The sequence below is a fragment of the Pteropus alecto genome, unplaced genomic scaffold (assembly GCF_000325575.1).
Source record: "Pteropus alecto unplaced genomic scaffold, ASM32557v1 scaffold461, whole genome shotgun sequence".
NCBI lineage: Eukaryota > Metazoa > Chordata > Mammalia > Chiroptera > Pteropodidae > Pteropus > Pteropus alecto.
In genome coordinates, this window is record NW_006431079.1 from 1,189,400 (window position 1) to 1,212,676 (window position 23,277).

At 33.5% G+C, this 23,277-nt stretch overlaps 1 protein-coding gene and 3 pseudogenes across 2 annotated transcripts; all 4 read right to left on the reverse strand.

The window, feature by feature from the left end:
- Nucleotides 1–365: 365 nt before the first annotated feature.
- On the reverse strand, nt 366–22,976 carry TMEM41B (transmembrane protein 41B). 2 transcript variants are annotated; one of them, XM_006905624.3, is made up of 8 exons: nt 22,829–22,976; nt 22,592–22,717; nt 13,443–13,560; nt 11,008–11,136; nt 5,595–5,688; nt 4,987–5,091; nt 3,574–3,712; nt 366–2,189 (listed from the first exon to the last, which is right to left on the reverse strand). In XM_006905624.3, the coding sequence occupies exons 2-8, from the start codon at nt 22,710–22,712 to the stop codon at nt 2,020–2,022; spliced, it is 876 nt and encodes a 291-aa protein (XP_006905686.1). In that variant the 5' UTR covers nt 22,713–22,717; nt 22,829–22,976; the 3' UTR covers nt 366–2,019. The 2 variants fall into 2 exon arrangements, with proteins under 2 accessions (XP_006905686.1, XP_015452185.1); XM_015596699.2 differs by lacking the exon at nt 22,829–22,976 and having other exon boundaries at nt 22,592–22,819.
- On the reverse strand, nt 2,421–2,539 carry LOC112469604 (annotated as a pseudogene).
- LOC112469636 lies at nt 9,091–9,207 on the reverse strand (annotated as a pseudogene).
- Nucleotides 17,454–17,569, reverse strand: LOC112469601 (annotated as a pseudogene).
- Nucleotides 22,977–23,277: the final 301 nt, after the last annotated feature.

The following is a 23,277-nucleotide window of genomic DNA, read 5'->3' on the forward strand; positions in this document are numbered from 1 at the left end:
CCTGCACACCTACCCACTACACATACTTGCTGTCTTGTGGTTATTACTGTGTAACTTGTCTTCAAGATGTGGCTAAAGCTTGAATATACATCTGGCATCAGGTGAAGTCTGTGAATCCATGAACACAGGCCATCACTGCATTTAGGGTACAACCAGCTAAAGGGTTCTTTCTTGACAGTCAATGATGATGAATCTGGAAAGACTGACTATTCTCTTAGGAGGAAATATATCCCACCTTGAGTGACAGTTAAAGTCTAACAGAAAAAAAATTAGCAAAGAGAAAGAATAAATGATAAGGATAGGGAAAATACTGAGAATAGAGTAAGTACAATATATACACACTGGAGTAAACAGTGAAGCTTCTCCTGAGTTCAAGCTCTTACTTTTATTTTGAAAACTCTGATAAAAATTTATTCAATTACATTTTATACAACAGTATTTAGTGAACTTTGTCCAAAAAGATTTTAAGTTTATTTGTAAAAATAACAAAAAACTTTATTACTCGGTCTCTGGTCAATAAGAAAGGAAGGAAACCTTGCTAGAAATAACAATAAATAATTTCACACTAAAGGCCAGGTGACATAAGCTTAGTATATTAATCAATATATTTTCTTTGTATTTACAGTAAATCCATTTGTTAATACTGTAATAGAAAAAATAATAAATCAGTCCATATTATGTAGCAGAAACAGGCTTTGAGGATGATCGTCCCTTTCACAATAAAAACATATACGGATTTTTCCCACAACTAAAGTACTTTCGTAAATATGACAGTCTTGAGTGAAGGTAAAACTGACAGAGTACTTGACTTCAGACCAATGATGTCCTAGAATCAAGTGTATTACCAATAAACAAGCAGCAAAAAGCTGTTTCATTTTCCCAGGACTATTTAAATATAGTAGTTACCATGTGAGAAGTTAATTATACATTGAGTTATAAAAAGTAAAAACACTAAATTGGGAAACTGCATTAATCAAAAGCAGCTCCAAACAAGGCATTCTTATAAGAGTATCATGCAAAAGATAATTACATAATACATACTTTAATGACCAGACTAATATATAAATGAGGTAAATTTTACAGTCATTAGAACAAATAAACTATATTTAACTACTTAAGTGTTACACTGTCACTGTTTGTTTCAAAATATAAAGTAATATCATTAACATCTAAAAACTGCATACTTTGAATGTTTACTGATCCCTTTTGATACAGTAAAGGGAAACTGTGTAATAAAATATTATCTGAATATAAACTATCAACACCAATATAATACAATTATCATGTAATTGCCATTTTGTATATGCACAGTGGAAATATTTTGAAAGCTAGGAAAAAAAGATGAAAATAGACTGGTCAGAATTTTAAATTTCAGACTAATCCATGATATAATCTAGAACAGAAAAAAACGAAATTCACTAAATAGATATAACTTGATATCCTTTCCAAATTCAGTAGTCCACTAAAATGCAACTTCTAAACACATCTATTACCTCAAAGGTAAAAAGAGGAAGATATAAATCTCTTTTGAGCTTTAGTTTGAAGTTTATACTCTCAAAGAAGGCTAAGATTAGCCAGAACTACAATACTATTTTTAAAAATCTAACATCTTTGCTTTAGTATATCTATTTTAGTTATTAGTAAGAGATAAGAAAAAAATATTAAAATATTGAGTAAGTCTCTATAACCAGTTCATGAATATATTAAATTGAATGAATCAGTTAGGTCAAGAATTTCCTACCACGCTATTACTAATTATTTATAGCTACCTGTGGAACAGTAATTTAGAAGATGGCTATCATAACTACTGACAGCACTTTTCATAGTATATCAGTTTTCATTCTTACTTTCTTCTCTTCCTTGCCATTTAAATGCATAATATTTTAACTGTATCATAGGAAATTTTATTTTACAAATTCCTTGTTTTAATTACTAAAGAGGTGATTTTAACATATACACCTGCCAATCCTGAGATGATGATGATGATGATAATAGGAAAACTAAAAGTCAGATGATTTTTCACTCGAATTTCTGCTTTAGTTTTTTTTGGAAGATGGCTGGCAGGATAGAAAGAAGAGCCAAAAACATTAGAACAAATACTGAGTTCCAGGAAACAGCTTCCCCAGCCGTTGTAAGCTGGTACAGTGTTGTTCCTGCCTTGATTGCTACAAAAGAGGGAGGTGCCACACCTAAAAGACAAACAAAACAGAACCATCAATTGTTTTTTTAAATTAAAATTTTCTACATGTATAAGATTTCTTTTAAGAATATAGCAATCTCCATTTCAGAAATTTTTAATTTAATTTTAAGCCCCTCACATTTATTTCCATATAAAATATTAAATATTTCATAATCATCTCTTAAGTATAATGAATTTTAAAACCCAAGAAAAGTTTCCAGGAAATTATTTTATTTATTTTAGCCTACAGCATCTGGTATTCCCAGGTGGTCTCCCATCCAAGTACCAACAAGACCAGACCCCGCTTAGCTTCCAAGATCAGACGAGACTGGGCGCATTGAGGGTGACAAAGCTGTAGACTAGGAAATAATTTTATAACATTTATTAACAGGCTTAAAAAAAAGTGCTCTGATCCAGCAATTTCAAATTTAGGAAATAATGTGTATGAGCAAAGGTCTAGTCTCAAGGATTTTCATCAAAGCATTATAATAATAAAAATCTGAAAATAGTTGAAATGTTCAAAAATAAGACTGAGTAAACTGTCATTCATCCTTGATAGAATATACTTAAAAATGAAGTGGTAGGAGATACTCAGAAAAGATACTCCAAATATGAGTAAAAAAATATATTTTATACAAGAGCATGTACAAATGGTCACATTTCATTAAAAACCAGAACAGAAAAAGCTGCTTTACCCAAAGCTGAAGTTAACTAATTAGCTAAGTATTTCATCTGTAAAGTAAGGAGATATGGATACAATTTTCTTTTCTGATTCTCTAAATGCTAATATTATTTACAAAATCTAAAACTACCCCTGCTGAAATTTTTAAGTTTGTCAATAAATTTTTGTAAAAGTAGCAATAAAAAATTGATTTTAATTATTCTCTACAAAAAGATCTATTCTCACAAGTATTAATTTCAAAGTGTCAGCTCCTTGAATGCAAGAAACTGTTATCCTTCTTCTCCCATACTCTTGCTAATGCCCATAATGATTTCAATAAAATAAAAATAGAATCAATTCTCAAAATAGAATCAATTGAAAATTGAAGTTCAATATTTCAGTACTTGATTAGAAGATAAAAGAGAAAATTATTCAAAAAAGGCATCTTGATTTTTTTCCCTCTCCATTGAAGGAGAGAATGGAGCTTAAAAATTCTGCTTAATCCTGCATGATTAAAAAAATGTCCAGTAGAGCGCACTCTTTTTTAAAAGAAGTAGCATAAAAATACTTAAATCAACACAATCCAACAAACAGTTCTGAGCATGTATTTATATAGATCAGGCTCTATGCCATGGTCCTGGCACATTCTGCAAAAAGCATGAAATCTAGCCTGGCTGGACACTGTTAGATATGTATACTATCAGTTCTAACACAGCATGAACCAGAGCCTTACCCAGGAAAGTGCCAATAAAAAAAACTTTCAATGGCACATTTATTACAGGAGATGTAATATTAATAAACCAATTAGGCAGAAATGGTGTTATTCTCAAAAATATAATGTAGTTAATGAGATGTTCTCTATGACGTTCAACCTGCCAAAAAAAGAGAAAAGAATCAGGATTAAGGAAAAGTCAATCTTGAAAATAATTGTTTTAATATAAAATGCCTTATTTTAAATTCTCATCTTTGATAGTTGAGCGTCTATCTAATAGAAATGATCAAAATAAGAGCTTGAAAATGACAATGAACTAATCAAACGCTCATTACCAAAGCTAGATAGCATGGAATGAGACTTTTTTTAAAATTGTGCTTATAGCCTAATGTTACACTACTGAGGATGGTTCTACATTAGCCTAGATAATGATGGCCCGACAACATTTTAAACCTAAAATGGCAAAATTAAACTTATGACTAGATATAAAATACACAAGTAATCAAATTTTAATGCCTTTAACTTCCTACAATGCAAAGGGCTAGTAAAGCATATCGATATACCTACCTTCTAATTTTTAAAAATTTCAGATAATCTTTATTTTGTTGTTATAATACATATCATGAGTGAATTCATTCATTATTGATTAGATTTAAAAAGTACATGAAAATATTTAATCAATTAAATATGAATAGTGATTAGTGAATATTTCCTTTGAATAAGCTTTTACAGAAAACATATATTCCAAAGAAAAACTTACATGTAAAATGATTTTAATATTCAGTACATATGTGGTAAAGTGAGAAAAGCACTTGACTCCATACAAGTCTAGAGATCTGAGATTCTAGAACTTGTTTTACAAGTAAATGTGATTTTAAGCCAAATGCTTAATTTCTGTTAATACCCTACTCAGTAAGGCAAAGATGATCACTAAAATTCCTCCAAGATTTCTTTTGACTCTTTATAAAAATAGGGTTTTCTAAGTCTTACTGTGTAAGACCTTTCTGTGTAGTACTGCTTGTATTTATTATAGCTAGTCTTTGCAGAGATCTTAACTGAAGATAATAGTTGTTCTCACTGATGAAATGCATTAAAGGAGTTGGCTGATACAAGTTTTTCGGTGACCAACTGACAGCAAAACTGCATCAACACAAAACAGGTGAGGAGTCTAAATCTGTGGAGGCCTTTACATCAACATTTTGACTTCTTTGCTCTCATTGAAATTACTAGGAATGAAGAATTAAAATCACTGTTACAGGTACAAAAATTTTGTATTTGAAATTATTAACATTCATTATTTGCCTATCACTTGGTTTTGTTTTGGTCAAAAGATCATTTTTATTAAAGCCCTGAGTCTGAGTTAATTTAAGTGGAGACTATATCTTGACCTCCCAATTAGCCAAATAATTAAATAATTTAAAAATACATATTTACCTGCTGTGACCATTTTACCACTTTCTCTGTTAGGTATTTGTATACAACTGGCCTCCCAACTAAATAGGACAGCATATAACAGAATGAGGCACCGAGTCCAGAACACTAGAAAACAAGAAGTCATAAGCATTTTGTACTTTTCCATCTCATTTAGACGGATATATTCTATTCACCTAAGGAAAAGCTCAACTAGTTTACTTCTTTTGGGGTATGGGGAGGATACTCTGCATGAAATCTCTTGTGCAGAGTATAAGAACTGATTTGATGCAGTCCTTTCTCAGGCCAAATTATAACTAAAATGAAACAAATTGGTACTTGTGATTAAATTTAGTGACTATATCCAAATAGTTAACGGTTAGCCTTTAGCTTAAGAATAAAACTTCAAGAGTCAAAAAAAAAAAAATTTTTTTTTTTTTTTTTTTTGCTATATTTGAAACCACCACCCCCAGCCCTAAGACAACTCATTTTGCCCAACATTCTTGGATTATTCGAATTAAATAGCAATTATGCTTACACAGACTAATGGGACTAGTATACCACCATCATCCTCATCATTCTATTTAAAGCTATTTTTTTCCTACTCTCCCAATTTCATTTTATATACTTACCAAACAAACAAGAAATAAGGCTAGTGGAAAGGGATAAAGAAACCCCGAGAGTATACTGAGAAATATAGAGCCTGGAATAGCAAATGTTTGTAAGCTGTTAACTTTTAAGTTAAGGATTGAAACATAATGAAGTGAAATTTTAAAAAGATAAATCCAACATTTTAGGAAAAAGTATCAATACATAAACTATCATGTTAATAAGATTACAACCATATTTCAATATTAAAAATAAAGTAAAATTATACTCAAAAGTTTAAAAAATGAGTCCTCAGTTGTAATGCATTTAATGCTAAGTTGACCATTTACTGATATGTACCAGATAATCAGGCGGAAAAAAAAAGAAGAAAAAAAAGAGAATGAAAACAGTTTTTGGTAACCTTTTAAACAATATGCTTCCCCAACCAAAGTGTCCTATGATAGATGATTGGCTAAAGAAGCTGTAGTACATATATAAAATGGAATATTACTCAGCCATAAGAAGAGATGAAATACTGTCATTTGCAACAACATGGATGGACCTCGAGATAATCATGCTAAGCGAAAGAAGCCAAACAGAAAAAGAAGCCAAACAGAAAAAGTTTATATGTGGGATATAAACCTAAAAGCAACAAATGAGCAGGACAGATACTCATGGACACGGACTATAGGTTAGTGTTTAGCAGAGGACTATAGACTAGTGGTTACTAGTGGGGTGGGGGAGAAGGGGGTAGGTAGAAGGGGTAAAGGGGATTAAATATAGGGTTTAGGGGGAGGGTGAAGTAGGTAAAGGGGATCATATATGTGGTATTGAAGGAAACTGGACTTTGGGTGGTAACCGCACAATAGAATATACAGATATCAAATGATAATGTATACCTGAAAATTATATAATTGTATTAACCAATGTTACCCCAATAAACTTAAAATTAAAAAATAATAATAATAATAATATGCTTCCCTACTGCATTGTATTTACTCCCAAACGTTTTCAGAAAACTGCATTTCTGTGTAAATCTAAGTACATATAAGGCATAATTACTTCTAATTTAACTTATAGGCATTTGCCCTAATTCACTAATATAAAAAAGAAGGGTTACAAAATATAGTAAAAATCAGAAATCTTATTTTGAAAACAGTTATGCTTTTTCTACTTTCCTCTAGTTGCCAGTTGTGGCTGGGACCCCTTTTTCTCCCCTAACATGATTTCCTTACTAGTCAATCAGACTTAATGAATTCCCTCAACATCTCTTTCCTACTTTAAAATTTATCTTCTCCCATTGATTCTCCCTCTCCCTTTACCTTCAGGTCCTACTTATATTTTCATATCAATCTTCTTCCTCCTGGGTTCTTTCCTCGACTTTTTGCTCTTTTACAGGATCCGTCCTCTATAAAACCACTCAGACACCTATAAACTGAAGGAAATCTAGGTTTTCCTTGACCAAGGTACCCTATACAACTACTGTCTCTCACTTTTCTTCCTCACTAGGTAGTCTCTCCTTGCCCCCTTGCAACTTGCTTACCCAGCTACCACTCTATTGAAACTTCTCAGCCAAAATTAATGGCTTTTTCTCATCACTTTTTAGTGACCCCTGCATAGGATTAAACATCTTCTCACATGAAACTTTTCTTCTACATTACAGATATTCCTCCTCTAGTCTTTTTCTTCTCCTCACTCTCAAATCTGGGATCGTTCTAACATTATTAGCCACACTCTCCTCTCCCTTTCCTTTGATAAATTCAGCAATTTCCATAGCTTCAAGTATATGGCCATATATACTGATAACTTTGAATTCTCTATGTCTGATTAAAACTTGCCAGTCAAATACCATTCTCAAATTTTCCATCTGTCTACTGGATGCTTCCATTAAAAAATAATTAAAAGTAAATTTTATTAATATATTTATTAAGGGGTCTTCGGACCTTGATGGAAAGTTTCAACACATATGCAAGTAGGGAAACTTGTATTATGATGCCCTATATACCCATACACAACTTCAATAATTAACACATATGAAAGTTTCAACATATATGAAAGTAGAGAAACTAGTATCATGATGTCCTACATACCTATACACAGCTGTAACAATTCACACACAACCAATCTTGTTTTGTCTATATCCCTTACACTGGATTATTTTGAAGAGAATCCCACACATATCGTTTAATGTGCAACTACTTTAATACCTTTAAAAGATAGATTCCTTTTCTTTTTAACGTAACTGTAATACCAATGTCAGACTTCATGAGACTAACTATAATTCTTTACTGTTCTAATTACCTATTTAGTCCATGTTCAGATTTCCCAAATTTCTTTTACAGTTGGTTTATTCAAATCAGGATAAAAAAAAGAAAGTCCACACATGGCTCATTATATCACTTAAGTATAGTTTCCTTTTTTCCTTGAAATTAATTTGTTGAAGAAACCAGGTCATTCATAGAATTTATCACTTTTAGAGTTTTGCCTGTTGTATCCCTCAGAGTGATTTAATATGTTCCTCTGTCCTTTATCTTGTAATATCAACAAAGCCGTTCATTCTCTCTGCATGGGAATGTGATTTGAGCTTAACTTTCTAGATCTGCTTAGATTTGTATTTCTTCTGTTACTAAAAAATCTTGGTTCTTAATGTCTCAATTACCTATTTGCTTTGCAGACTATTATATATTATATAAAATATATACATTAGTATTATTCTGAAAACTTTTTTACATATTTACTTCGGAATATTACTATTAAAATAATAACTAAAAGTAGTTTAAGATTTTTTTCAAATATTTTTGTCCTTCATATTTACTCTAGAAGGGATTAGCCAAATTACTGTTTTTGAGATCATTTAAAATAATTCCTCTAGACAGTCAAACCCCCAACCAACTTAATACACTGTTAAAGTCATTTCATTTTGCTTTAGATTTTTAATTTTTAAAAATTTTGGTAAAATTAACCATTTTTAAATGTACAGCTCGGTAACAATAAATACTATCACACTGTTGTGCAACCAATCTCTAGACCTCTTTTCATTTTTCAAAACTAAAACTCTATACTCTTATTACTTTTCCAGTCTCTCCTACCCCAAACCCCTAATAACTACCCATTCACTTTCAGTTTCTATGAATTGGACTATGCTAGGTACTTTATACATGCAGAATCATATGGCATGTCTTTTTGCAACTGGCTTATTTCACTTTAGCACAATGTCCTCAAGGTTCATCTGTATTGTAGCATGTGTCAGAATTTTCTTTTTTTAGGCAAACAATATTTCATTGTATGTATATACCAGATTTTATGTATTCATCCATTAAAAAACACTTGGGTTGCTTTCACCTTTTGGCTATTGTGAATAAAACTATGAACATGGGTGTGCAAATATGTCCTTCAGGTGCTTTCAATTCTTTTGGTTATATACCCAGAAGGAGGACTGCTGAATCATATGGTAATTGTTTTTAATTTTTTGAGAAAACATTATCTGTTTTCCACAGAAATTGAACCATTTTACTAATTCTGCCTTAAAAAAAAAAAAAATGCCTATAGCACCTGATATTCCTAAGTGGTCCCATCCAAGTACTAACGAGGCCCGACCCTGCTTAGCTTCCGAGATCAGACAAGATAGGACACGTTCAGGGTGGCATGGCTGTAGACTGCACCATTTTACATTCCTATCAACAGTGCACAGAGGTTTCAATTTCTCCACATCCTCACCAAAACTTGTTATTTTCTGTTTTTTTGTTAGTGCCCATCTTAATGGGTGTGAAGTTGCTTTAGATTTTTAAGATTCCTGTCTTTTTTCATTTTGACTTAATTGGTTTCATAATTATGTGAAATCTTTACTTGATTCTAAAGTTAAATCTACATAATAAAGTACATTTAAATAGTTTCACTTTTATCCGTTTCATCTCTCTTTTCCTTAACAATATAGTTTCAAAGTAACACCTTAACAGCTTTTAGCTATACTTCTCATCCTTTTTAACAGCTACATAGTGCTCCAGTGTTTATATTTACCATAGTTTATTCAAACAATCCCCTATTGACTGACATCTGGGTACAGATACTTCTATTTGAATATTTAACACTCAAGATATCCTAAATCATTGTAAATGTTAATCTCCTTTCCCAACCCCAAACATGGTCTTTTACTAATTCCTTTTTTCTCTAAAAGGCCGGAATACAAAGTCAAAGAACTACTAAGAATAAGACTGGCATAATATCCATAACTGCTGAATAAGGGTGATGGGTACACAGAAGTTTACGATATAATTTTCTCTACTTTTATATATGTTTTAAACTTTCCATAATAAAATAAATTTAAGTTACTCTAAGATTTTGGCCTTAGGGAAACAAATAAGAAGTGATGGTGATACTTTCAATGATTTGTACTTTTAATGTCATCCACAGCTCAAAAGTCCTCAATAACTACCCAATATCAAATGAATATTCTAAATTCCTTAGCCTGGTACTCAAAGTTCTCTATAATCTAAGTATTATGTCTAGCCCATCTTCCTAAACTTACTTCTCAATTCTCCTTTGCTCACACTCTATACCCCACCTAAACTAGATTACTGATCCCTTCTCCTAACCATGCACTGTGCTTGGTTAGAAGCAAGCTAGAAGAAACAAGAACAAAAATAGTTTGAGAGAATTAACAAAGTAACCTGTCTTTTTAAAATAAAAACTGGTTTAAAAGGATAATGATTACTGTCACAACATCAAGAGATAATGTCTTTCATTAACTAAGAAGATTTGGAAAATAGATTGGCTTAGAATAAAAGATACAAAAATTAGAAATTAAAGTCTACAAATTGGAAAATCAATCTAGTAGCATAAGCTGCTTGAAAATATTTAGAAAGAACAAAGTTATTTTCCCTGATTAGTTAAAATACGGAATTATTTCTATTAAACAATGAAATACATACTAAGTACTATTTAAAAAATTCATATTCTTTGAATGACTATCTTCTCAGGATTTTTTTTTTTTAACAAAGAAAACCATTAAATGGAAGAAAAAGATCATGAACAAAAAGATTCATAACATCTAGAAAAGCAAAAAGTTAAATACAAATTAGTTCTTTAAACCTAAGGCAACTTTTAAAAACTACAGTATGGTGACTATTAATTAAAAATAATTACTTAAAACAAGACAATTAATAAAATAATCATAAATAAAACAAATAAAATAATTATCTCAAATAATGCAGAGGAGAGGAAAATGTTTATAATGAGAGAAATAAGCAGAATAAAACTGGTAATAAATATCCAGAAATAATATTGAGTTGAAGAGATAGGATTAAAGTGAGAATTTTTTGCCTTTTAATATTCTATTTAATATTGTTACATTGCATTAACAATTTTTAAAGGAAGAATAATTATATATAACTGAACAAATCTTTTAAAAAACCTTTTTCTTAAACAAAACTAGAAAGCATTTTTCAATTGAAAGGATACAAAATATATGTAGCAAAATAAGCTACAAGTACTTGTACATAAAAGGTGTCCTTATATTTGGATAAAACTTTTCCAAGAGCCTTGGCATCATCCATATCTCTGGGAACCTTCATAATCACTCTTTCTTCTCTAAAGAAATAAAATTAAAGTGAAAAATTTTAAAGCAAAAATTTGCCAAGACAATTAACATTACAGTTTGTCAACTTTAAAACATGAAGTTTTATCCAAAATGATGACGCCTTGATCCGTTAAAAGTAAAGCATAAATCCACAATTTTTAAGTTCAAAAATTATAAATTGTTTTTAATGCTTTAATATAATTAATACAATGAACCATGTACTCTATATATGAAAGTTAAAGATGACTCAAACTAAAAGGTTAAAAGCATTTGCTCCAACATTGGTGTAAATTTTGAATTAAGAAATGAATCACTGATGTTAGCAATATTTAAAATTTTACCATCATTTTGGGTAATCCTCATGACAAGCTAAAGTCAATAATCAATTACAACCAAAATTATTAAAAAATTTTATTGAATTTACAGTTCACACCTCTTCTGGAATATTCCAGCTCAAAGTGCAGATAATAACTAAACATTTTCTATGTTGCACATATTAAAATAATATATTATATATTGAGTATAATTGAAAAATTTTAAAAACATTTTTCCTTTATATTAATTTTCCTTTCTATTTGGTTTCTTGTTTGGAACTCAATGATTTCTTGCTTATAAAGACCTCAAATAATCACGTTTACATTTAATTTATATTGTGCCCATTTGTTTACATAATAAAATTTAACTGACCTTGCACAACGATAGACTGCTGCTTAAGTCCTATGAAAATAGCAGGTAAACTAAAATGGGTTTCCTCATTATAAATTTAAAAACAAAAAACAAAACAAAAAACAAAATCTCTTTATAGGGGTGTGCATGCAGCCATGCATACATACACACTACACAAACACAAAGAAATAAGCAGAATTATAAAAGGTTTATAATTGCACATTATTATATACGTGCGATGTTATTCTTAGAGAAGATTGGGAGCAAAGGCAACCTTAATCTACACTCTATATTCTTTCCTCTTTCAGTCAGCTCTTTATTTCCTACTCTCTGATCAAAACCAGAAAGGATCTAAAATTCAATCATACTAATATTAACAAAATACAACATGATATCCTCCCAAAGGCATTTACATTGATGCAAGAAATCAAAGTATTAAAATATAAATAAGTTTAACTATAAATTTCAAGCATAAAAAATTGTTAATAAAAGGAATTTAGAGGAAACAGGAACTTCCCAACACCTTGAAATTTCATTTCAGTTATCCATTACCACACCAGGCTGGCCCTGGTTGAAAGTCTAACTACATTTTAGTAGTCCCTTATGTAATTCATGATTACACAAGGGTTGTATTATTGTGGTTAAATAGCCCGAGAATATTTTGCTCTACTGAAGTATGTTTCAGGCCAATAATCTCTTCTCCGAAATTCAAGAAACTCTCAAAACCAAAATCTTTTTATTGTCAGCAAAACTTGACTCACACTTTTATAAACGTATTTATAGTCTTTTATGGTGCCTGTTTTTCTGCAAAACTATTAATGTATTTGGTTATGGGATGCTGCCTCAGATCCTGCTGGAAGTACTAATCAACATACAATATTTATTCCATGTTATTTTTCAAAAATGAAAAAACTGTAAATTCTGAAACACACTTAACTGCCAAGGTTTTTGCTAAGTAACTGTGGATATGTACTAGATATACAAGTCTCTTACAAGGTTCATTTCACTGTGAAAAGTACCTATTCAGATCATATCATTTCCATAAAACTGGGGTGAGAAAAAGAGCTAGGAGACACATGTTGTGGGTGAGGAAATAAATAAAAGCAAGATAAAAATTGGTTATAAGGAAAGATAGGAAGGGAAAATATAGGCAGGGATGGAAAAATGAGAAAAGCAGAAAAGGCCATTGATGTTTTTCAAAACACAAGTCAATATCTGTTATAAACTATAAAATAAATTTACTTGGTCACTACTAGAATTAAAACATAAATGAAATAGTTTGGAAAACATCAGAAACCACTACCCATTTCACAAAACTTTGACTTAGTTTTTTATACACACACACACACACACACACACACACGTATGCAAGTAAAGGGGAAGAGGAAAAGGTAGGCACATGTATGTAAAGTTATTAGAAAGATGAGGCCTTAATTAGAGGAATAGTGCTAGGAAAATCCTGCATAGAAAATCAAGAGGCATATCTGGAAAGAAGCATTTAAATAACAGTGTCAATGTGGACTTACTACAAGCCATGAGAGCTGATATACAATCACCATGACAGTTCTGTTGCTTAAAATCAGTTTAACTTTTAATCCACTTTCATCAGTAGAAATGTCTAGACATTTTCAGTTTCTTTCAGTATACTTACTCGCTAAGCTGAGGAAAATTTTTATATACCAAAAACATAACAAAAGCTGCAGATAAGAAAATGGACACCAGTATAAGAAGTGACATTCTTGCTGACCCAGCTTCTAGACAGGCTCTTTCTGAAAGGAAGAAAAAAGCTATAATTAAGATAAATACAAAGGAAGACAGTATTCCAAGCCAGCAGCAAATAATTTACTTAAAGGCTTTCCTCCCAAAAAACTGTTAACACTCTCACCCGAAACACTGTATTGTTATATTTTAAGTACAACTGTATTTGATTTTAATAACTGGGCATAGTACTTTTCTGGGATATAGCCATTTTAGAAATATGAAAAAACAGAACACCAGAATTTGGAACATTGGTTTGTTGACAAGCCAAAAGGAGAAAAGGGCATTGCTCTAAATGCTATCATTGAGTTTCAATTGTATATGATCTATATTGGGAGCTGATAGCATAGACAGAATGGCCTCTTAGGAAAAATGAGGTAATCTGGCAATTACTTCAACTGTCATAAGAACCTAGTGATTCACTAATGCAACTGGTGAATATTATATTTTCTCTTTACACCAAGGGCTTCAGAATACAGTTGAAGCTCAAATGTTAAGGGTGGCTCTGTCTGTGATTCCAAGAATGGGAGAATTTGTCTGCATTCCTTAGTGTTATCTTTAAAATTATATGCAAGATAAAAGAAATGAGATCCAGAAACAGCAAGCAGAAGAAAGAGCAGGGTTGTTTTTCCCAGAAGCAGTCAATAGTGGGAAGGCCAAGACATCTTAATAATATTCACTGGGGAAGAGGCAGGAGTAGGTGATTCAATTTGTGTTGGCCTACATTTACCATTATTCCATGTATATACTAATAACATTCAGGGAATTTAAAAATATATATGTATAAAATATAATTAGGATTTATTATTTTTAGTTCTCTGAGATTAGATCTGCCACTATGCCGTCCCCACAACTACTGTCTATGTAACTTTTATACATGCTTTTATGAAACATCCTAAACAAAAGTACAGGACTGTTTATACTCTATTAATTTAGCAAATCATTCTTCATGAATATTTATAAAGGTGTATTAGACAAACGTCATTGCCTGCTCTACTAACCGCTCCCCTTCTCTGGAAACTAGCACTTTTTCCATGCCCAAACCCTACTCCAAAGGGACTAATCTCATTGGCCTTATTATTACCATGTTGATTCTAACACTATATCCTCCCAAACATAGAAGGCTGATTGACTCAAGGTTGTATACATGACCCAAGTAGAAACAATTCATTATTGGCTGACCAAATTTTCTCTGGAGGATCTGAACTAAGAAAAAGAGATAGTTGTCAATGGGTGGTAAATCTTGAGGCTGAAAGGTCAAATAGTGAAGGCCACAGTCAATAACATGGCAAGCCAAAGACATGCACCAGAAAATAAGAGGGGAAGTTGGAATAGAAACCCAGAGAACAGAAATGGGAGCTATAGCTAACCTACTTAATTTTTTTAACTTTCCACTTCCTTTGCAGCCTGGCTAGATTTCATTTCTTGCTTATGGATACCAATGAGATTGTCTCATATTCTTAGAACTGCTTCCCTTTTTATTTATGCTCATTTAAACTGATTTCTGTTCCTTTACAACCAAAAAGCCTTAACTTTCATTTATCCTTATCTCAATATGGCAGTTTTATATATGTTGCAATCGACTTAGTAAGATTTTGCTAAATTTTATGTTGAACTTAGAGCAAAAGAAGCCATCTAGCCCCTTCTTACTCAAAGTGTGTTCTGTGAATTACATGAAAGCATCACCAGTGAGCTTGTTAGAAATGCAGATTCTCAAGTCAACGTCCCAGATCTACTAAATCAGAATCTGCATTTTAATAAGATACTCAGATGATCTGCATGCACATTAAAGCTTAAAAAGCAACAATCTGATTCACCCTATTTTAAAAGTAAACAGAGGTGCAAAGGAGGTTGCACTATTAAAAAAAAAATCCTAAGCGACCAAATAATGTTAAGTATATCTCCAAAACATTTTACTATACATTTACAATCCACTCAATTCCTTCTGAAACACCAACTGCTTAGGTTAGTGCTTTCTAAAAGACAATACTAGGTTTATCAAGTTCTAATATGTGGAACACTAAGGTTAAAATTTTGTGTTTTCCGATTTTCTGTAATCTAAACATCACTAATGAGCCTGACCTCCCAACTGGTCCCTATCATTTTAACTTTGTTTCCTCTTAACCTAAAAAATGAATTTACTTCAAAAACCAAGTCACAAACAGAAACTTATTTGCTCATATCATACTTCTAAAATTTACTGCAAGAAGGAATGGCATTATAAAATAATACAAAAGATGGAACAATAAACTAGGCATGCCTGCCTCTTAATACTTTATTTATTTTAGTTCATTAGTCCACTGATGTATTTGTATAGATGCTTTTTTGCAGCACAGAGAATTAATTAAAGAGACTTTAAACATCTGAAGTGGGTCAAATATGAAAAGATCTCTGCAGAATCTTAAGATTATGAATACAGAATTGTCCACTACATTTTTGCCCTGATTATGATATCTAATTCAATGCCTATCTTGAAGACTCTTAATAAATCATATCTACTCATCCAAAAAAGAAAAAGAGTAATCAGCCAAAAGTCACAAAAAATTTCAGGTGTGCACTAAAACCAATTCAACCAAAAGACCTTCTTTAAACACAAAAAGTATTCTCACAAGTCTAAATTGATTATTTTCCTACTTTATTAAATAAAGAGGTACTCTACTAGAAAAGGGTAATATATAAATATTGAGTATTTTGGCAAAGGTTTCTATAGGTTGACACCAAAGCAGACATGTTAACACATAAAAGTCTGTGATTTTTCTGGAGGCCTATTACTTCAAAAGGTATGTCACTTTTAAAACTATCTGGAATTAATTTGTCCAGCCCTCCCTTCTCACTTACTTCTCTTTTAGAATCAAGTCCAGAAGACAAAAAGTATTAATATTATAGGTATCCTTTATACTCTTCAAAACCATTAATAACTTTGATTTTTGTTTTTCAACTTGTACATATTTGTAGACACAGGATTATTTCTAAGAATAAATGGCTGATTTTCTCCCCTCTCCTGGAACTTCTCTTTAGGGTTTCTACTCAAATATAGAGTTGCTTAGAACTATCTGCTAAGCATCTGTTATGTACAAAATATTTTGCTCAATCTCTGCTCCTAAGAAGCTGATGCTACCCTCAGCTAGTTCCCTATAGAATGGGACAAAGGGGATTTGAGTTTAAAGGAAAGCAAGATTACTCGGCTGGAGTATCAGAAGCAAGATTCAGTGAGCAGGTAAAAATGTATTTGAAGACTAAAAGATGAGAAGAGTTTACAGCCCTCTAACCTGTATCGTAGCTAAACATATTTTTTGAAGACTTCGACAGGTCACATAGTTCTCTTAAATTAAAAATTAAATAAGGCATTTATCACACTAGCTCTAAAATTAAACTATACAATTTTTCTTCCCATTATGAATTTACCAGTCCTAAGTAAGAGGTCAGAGGGGGAAAAAGGTGTCAGACAACATTTAACTGCTCTAGACAACACTATCCTGAGGGTTCTTTGAGTAAACATCTCTCTGATTGCTATTTATTGTCTTACAGTTGGATGATGAAATATATAGACACTTGAACAAAATTAACTTCCATGTTAATTTTCTTCACTTTCTAAAATGAGGAAAATGTTTCCAAGCATTGTGTTCAACAGTAACACAAAAAAACAACTGATAAGAATGCAATAAAACTAAGTGACATTCAATTTTGAAGCTCTCTCAAACAAACTGGTAAATAGGGAGTGTTGGCTATTATGATTCAAAAATCCTTCTTCGTTATAATTCTAATAAATCCAGAGACTAGTATGTAATTCGTTTAGTTCTAAAGAGCTAAAAGGTAAAGATCTTGTTCTAACGATAAATCTACATTTTAAATGTGTAGCATACATATTTACATACAAATATTTTTTATTGTTTATTATTATTTATGCCTGCAGCACCTGGTCTTCCTAGGTGGTCTCCCATCCAAGTACTAATTAGGCCCGACCCTGCTTAGCTTCCGAGATCAGACATCGGGCTTGTTCAGGATGGCATGGCTGTAGGCCATGGACCGTGGCTCCACTGGGGCACAAACCCAGGACCTTCTGCGTGTAAAGCAGATGTGCTAACCACTACACTATGGAACCATGTCCAGCATACATATTTATAATGTGCCTTCTTCTCTGACTACATTAGACACATGTGTCATTTAGCATTTAGAGGTAACCACACCAGTACTTCATACATTCATAAACCTCTAAATCTTCTATCATACTAATTCCCAATCTGAATTATCCCATCATCTGCTTTTCCAACTCCCTCTCCGGCCAAAGGTACTGTTAGGGAAAGTCATATCATCATGCTCCCTTGGCCTCCAACAAGTTCACAAGTTCTTCTATTTTCGATTAAGGTTATGACTGGCAAACAATAATCCTTTTACAGCACTCTCCAAAAGGGCTTTTTCAAGTCTCTTCAAGCCTTTAATTCTACCTTACCTTACCCTCAACCAATGACACTGCCTCCACATTTTAGAGAGCTCTCCAATCTCTGACTCGAGATCTTTCACAAAATTATCTTCCCTTGTCTTTTTCCCTTTATCTTTGCATTAAATGCCAGCACACTTCCTTCCAGATCTTGCTCTCAAAATTATCTCTTCTCCATTCACCCAATATCTTCAATTCTTCCCTCTTACAAGCACTTTTTCTCTAACTTCTAATATGTATATATCCATTCTGAAAAATCATAACTTAACCTTAATGTCCTTGTAGCAGATCCCTATTTCTCTTATCACTTTCATATCAAAACTTTTTGAAAAGCAAAATCTTCCTATGTCTACAAGATCTTAAGAATGACTCTAGTCCACTAGCTGTCAACATTCAGTTTTCCCTAGACCTACTTGATCCTACCATGAAGAAGCAAAGACTAGCCTCTCTTGAAAACAAAACTTTACGAGGGTCTCTATTAGGTTTTTTAAGATCACAAGAATCAATTGTATTGCTGGAAGTAAATTCTATTTCGAGAGCTTTCAAATTTTAAAATTATTAATAACTACTTTCAAGCATGTCCCCCCATTTGCAGAAGACTGAGACCAAGCTTATAGTAAAATTCTTCATGATCTTAAAAGATTCATCATCTGTTTAGATGATCCACCCAGCCTCAAAATTCTCATAGACTTTCATTTCTCTTCAACTTTCAGCCACCCACTAAGTTCTCGCACCACTGGAGACTGCTTTATCCTGGACATTTTAAATCTCAGTATACCATTCCTTGATCACCACTATTCTTTCATGAGTTTACTCTCTCCATTTTCTGCCTTCTGTCGGATTCCCTCACTTCTCTTCCTTCCATGTCTAGCCTGGACTCCATGGTGTTTCATCTGAAGCAACGTCTTTGATTGGAATCCTTATCCTTTCCTTATAGCCAATCTAACCCAAAATTAGTGCTCCAAGTTCACTTTCTTCATTCCTACACAAAGATGGTTGAACAGAGAAAATTCATGAGTGATCCATGATAGAGATCTATGTCTTTGGGAAAACTGATCTCGTTCCTACTCCCTTTTCTAGGTGTAGGACATAAATCAGGCTGAGCCAATCAGGTTATTCTTACCCTCTGACAACAGTGATAGGTTCAGGGATAAGCATCTGATCTGAGGCAGTTTGATCAGAGTGAATATCTAGACTTTTATTGGTAATGCTAGGAAAAAGATTCTCAAAATTAACATAGCAGCATTTACTTGGATTTTCAAGAGGAATCAACCTTATGGTAAAGCTGACATCAAGTAAGCAAACCAAGACAAAAATGAAATCTGATCCTGATAACATTGGGCTACTAGTTCCAGTCTAAACCTAGTGAATTCCACTCAATCTCTCGACTTTTTAGTTCCATGAACCAAAAAACTTCCTTTCAGCAAGAGTTTCAATTGCATTTTCTACTGGTTATAAGCAAAAGAATCCTGATACATATCTGGGTTGAGACTGGCATCAACAAATCAGGCTAATACGTCGGTTGATGTCCAGTTGCCAATTTTGATCTTAGTTCCCAGTTATCAGTAATCGGAGCTTCCTTATTCCTCATAGCCAATACTTTGCTCATAGCAGATTAAGAGTATTTGTTGAATCAAATTATCAAGGCAGGATCTAGAATAGGCATCTGAGAGAAATTTATTATCCAAGTTCAAATGATATTGTCTTCTATAAGCAATAAAATCAACTTTTAAAGTGTTTCTCAAACATTTGTGGCTTCAATCCACAATAAGCAATGTATTTTATATCGTGATCTGGTACACACAAAATCTACATAACTGAAAAAAAATTCAAAGAATAAAACTTACTCCCTACTACTTGCAAAGCACTATGCTATTTTCTCTTCTTTTTTTTTTTTTAAATGGCTCATCAGTACTAATCAAATTGCTTTCACACTTCTCACAGGATAATGACTTAGATGTAGAAAAACACGGTCCTAGGAGTTTTCTTAAATCAAAACTGGGAACATCTATGCTAGTAAACAGATTAGTCAAGGCAAAACACACACACACACGGAAATAAAATACCCCAGTCGAGGCATCCTTGGACATAGATTAGGTGTAGAATCTTTTAAGTGGTTCTACTTCTCATCTTGTCTCACCCTTCCTTAAAATGCAAAAATTAGACTTTCAGTGTTACTGCCTTGCTCAAGTCTTCAAAGTGGTCCTCAGTCTATAAGGCTCAGATATTAGACTAGAGACCAGAGTCATGGTAAAGAACCCATTAAATTTACCAAACACTGCATGTACCATGTAAAATACTCCAAACATACACTGTGACGACTATTTGTCAAAGTTATATACATGTCAGTTAATAAAAATACAAATTCATTTAATTGTCATTACAATGTATTTCTCAATCAAGAGTCACTAAAATTTATCTGTTCCCCAATACCTTTCCTTTCATTTTTTGAACGTCAAGTTATCACCTGCAATTAACAAAAATTGTTCTTCATAACCTGAAAAATCAGTGGCTAAGTAGTTTCAAATGATATCATATTACCTGATGGTTACCACCAGCAAGTAAATCAAACCCTTATGTAAAAGGTCCACAAAATCTTTTGTCCAAAGAGAGAATTCTTAGCATTAATGAGAGAGAGAGAGAGACAGACAGACAGACAGACAGACAGACAGGCAGGCAGGCAGAGGGTGACAGAGACAGAAGAAAAGGAAGAGAAGGGAAAAAACCAAAACTGAGAATCATTAATATAAAGTATGGATCAAAAAACTTCCTTTCCTTAGCGCTTTAAAGCCCTCTATACTATTACACCATTTTAACCTTAACCAACCTTATCTCCTACTATCACCCAACAAATATCCTTCACTCCTGACAAGTTACTTATTTTACTAACACACATAAAAAGTTCACACTAACATTCAACCTACTGTTTCCCCTGCCTGGAATTCCATTTCCTTCTCTTATCTAAAACTTGTTTATCCAAACCCTACTTGTCCATGAAGGAATGTGTTCACATCTCCTCCCTCTAGCTTCCTATAGCTTTGTAGTCTACAGAAGTCATCTGACAGCATCATAAAAATAACTGTAGTGAATGTGTTGTTCAAATTATAAAATAAGATAAACAATTTAAAAGCACTTTGAAAATTTCAAGGTTTTATTTTCTGAATAGTATTAAATTAAAAAAAAAAACATAATAAATCAACTGACTTATCGCAAACCAAATGACAATTTTTAAGGATGTTCTACCTGAAAAGCACTTTTTCAGGAAATCCCTGGATTTTCGTCACTCTCAGAAGTAGCATCTTCAGAACAATACTCCTTTAATTTAGGATGGATTTATATATTGAGAACAATTCATTTCTGAGTTACTGCAGTTATCTGGCTCTACTGTCTATAAAGTGGGAAATTACATACATAAAACTTAAAGAGCCAAAGTAAACTGGGACATTTTAATTATTTGAAAATAAAATTCCATTTTCTGCTAGACACTTTTTTCATTTAATACATTTTAAATTGGATTCAAAAAGTATTTTAGCTCGTATTAAACATATTATCTTCATATATGTAAATTTTAAGTGTACAATACTTTGTTGTTGACAGTAGTGACAACGTTGCTAGATATTCTTAAAAGACTCTCATCTTACCCATTACTTGCGGTGGAACATACTAGTGTGAGCAGCAAACAACATAATGGCCATTGGTTAGGATCTCTTCAAGTTAATGGGCTTTAATAGCATCTAAAGAGCTTGATCATTTCAACTACTGAAAAGGGACTAAAAACCCTATGCCAAGATGGAATCAAAGTATTTAATTTCTCGATGCAGTTTTTTTTTTTTCTTCCTTAAAATAATACTTAAAGCCCTGAGAAATGCCAGGATAGTCAAGTGGAAAAAAAGCTTTAGAATGCGAGCTCTTAGCTGAAATAGAAATCGCTAACATTTTAGCTCTCACTTCATATAAGCCAAGCATTACACTAAACCCTTTGCAGGAGTTATTCGTTTAATCTACGCACCAAAAGTAGATACTATTATTATCATCGTGCCCAATGTACAGTTTAGACACTGAGCTTTGAAAGATAAGTCCGAAGTCATACGTAGTAAAGCAAGCGTTCCTGGAAGTTGCACCTGGACGTAATTAAGCCTTCGCTCTTAACTACTAATTTAGTAATCTGACTGCCACGTTGTGCAAGTCATATATTTACTCTAGGCCTCAGTTTCCTCATCTACAAAAATAAAGCAACGAATACTACAGTTTCCTACAGCGCTGCCTAGCTTCAGTACTATCAATCTTAAAATTTCCCTGGGGCGTCAACAAGCCAGTGTTATTCCTTTTAACTGAATTTAACTAAAAAAAAAAAAGTATCTATATATGTGTGTGTGTGTGTGTACACGTGTATAAATATATGACGCACCTACTAGGTGTCCGGCCTTGTGGTGGGCAGCGGCCCAAGTCCAGGTCCTCCACTCCCTGTGCTCCCGCCCCTGGGTACCAAGAGACGCTTTTTTCACCCGCAAATTCCCGAGACAGGCTCCTTTCCCCTCCCGAGCCCCAAATGGCACACACCCGCCTCTGGGCCAGGCCCAGCTCTGGTCCCTGGATCCACTCACCCTTTAGGTTGTTTCCATTGCCCGGCGCCGTGAGACCCCGCATCCCCGCAGTTCGGTCCCCCGCTGCGGTCGTATGAAGTGTCCCCGTCTGCGATTTTTCGGCGACTCTGCCTTTTGCCATGGCTGCTACAGAGAAGGTAGAGGAAACAGGGTGATGCCGCGCCCCCTGACCAACTCCACCGCAGCCTCCTTATTAACACCCAAGGGCCACAGCCACTTCCGGGGCGACCTCCTCACCTGAGACGACCTCGGCCCCGCGATAACAGCGACGCTCGGCTGAGACTAGCAGTGCCCACTCGCACTAGGCTCCGCCCCGCGCCTCCCCGCACCGCCCCCGAGAATCGCGTGCTCGCGCGCCCGCCGAGCAACCGCGAGACACATTGGATCCAGGCCCTCCCCATTCAGCGCCCCGCCCCCGCAACAGCGGGAGCATGCGCAGTCGCGGCTCCGGCGTCACCTGATGTGACTCGAGGACCTTGGCTTCTAATGCGCTGCTCTAATTATGCGGAAGTGCAGTTCCAGCGACTTCAAACCTTTTGTCTAGGCCGCCGGAAGTGCCTGCTAGTGATTAGTTGGCATTTCGTGGTGGTTCTATATTCAGTACACCTCTTTTCGCACCATTTTCATAATCTGTCTTGAATTTGGAGGGGCTAGAGAATGCTTGGTCTGAAGATGTTGGAAAACGT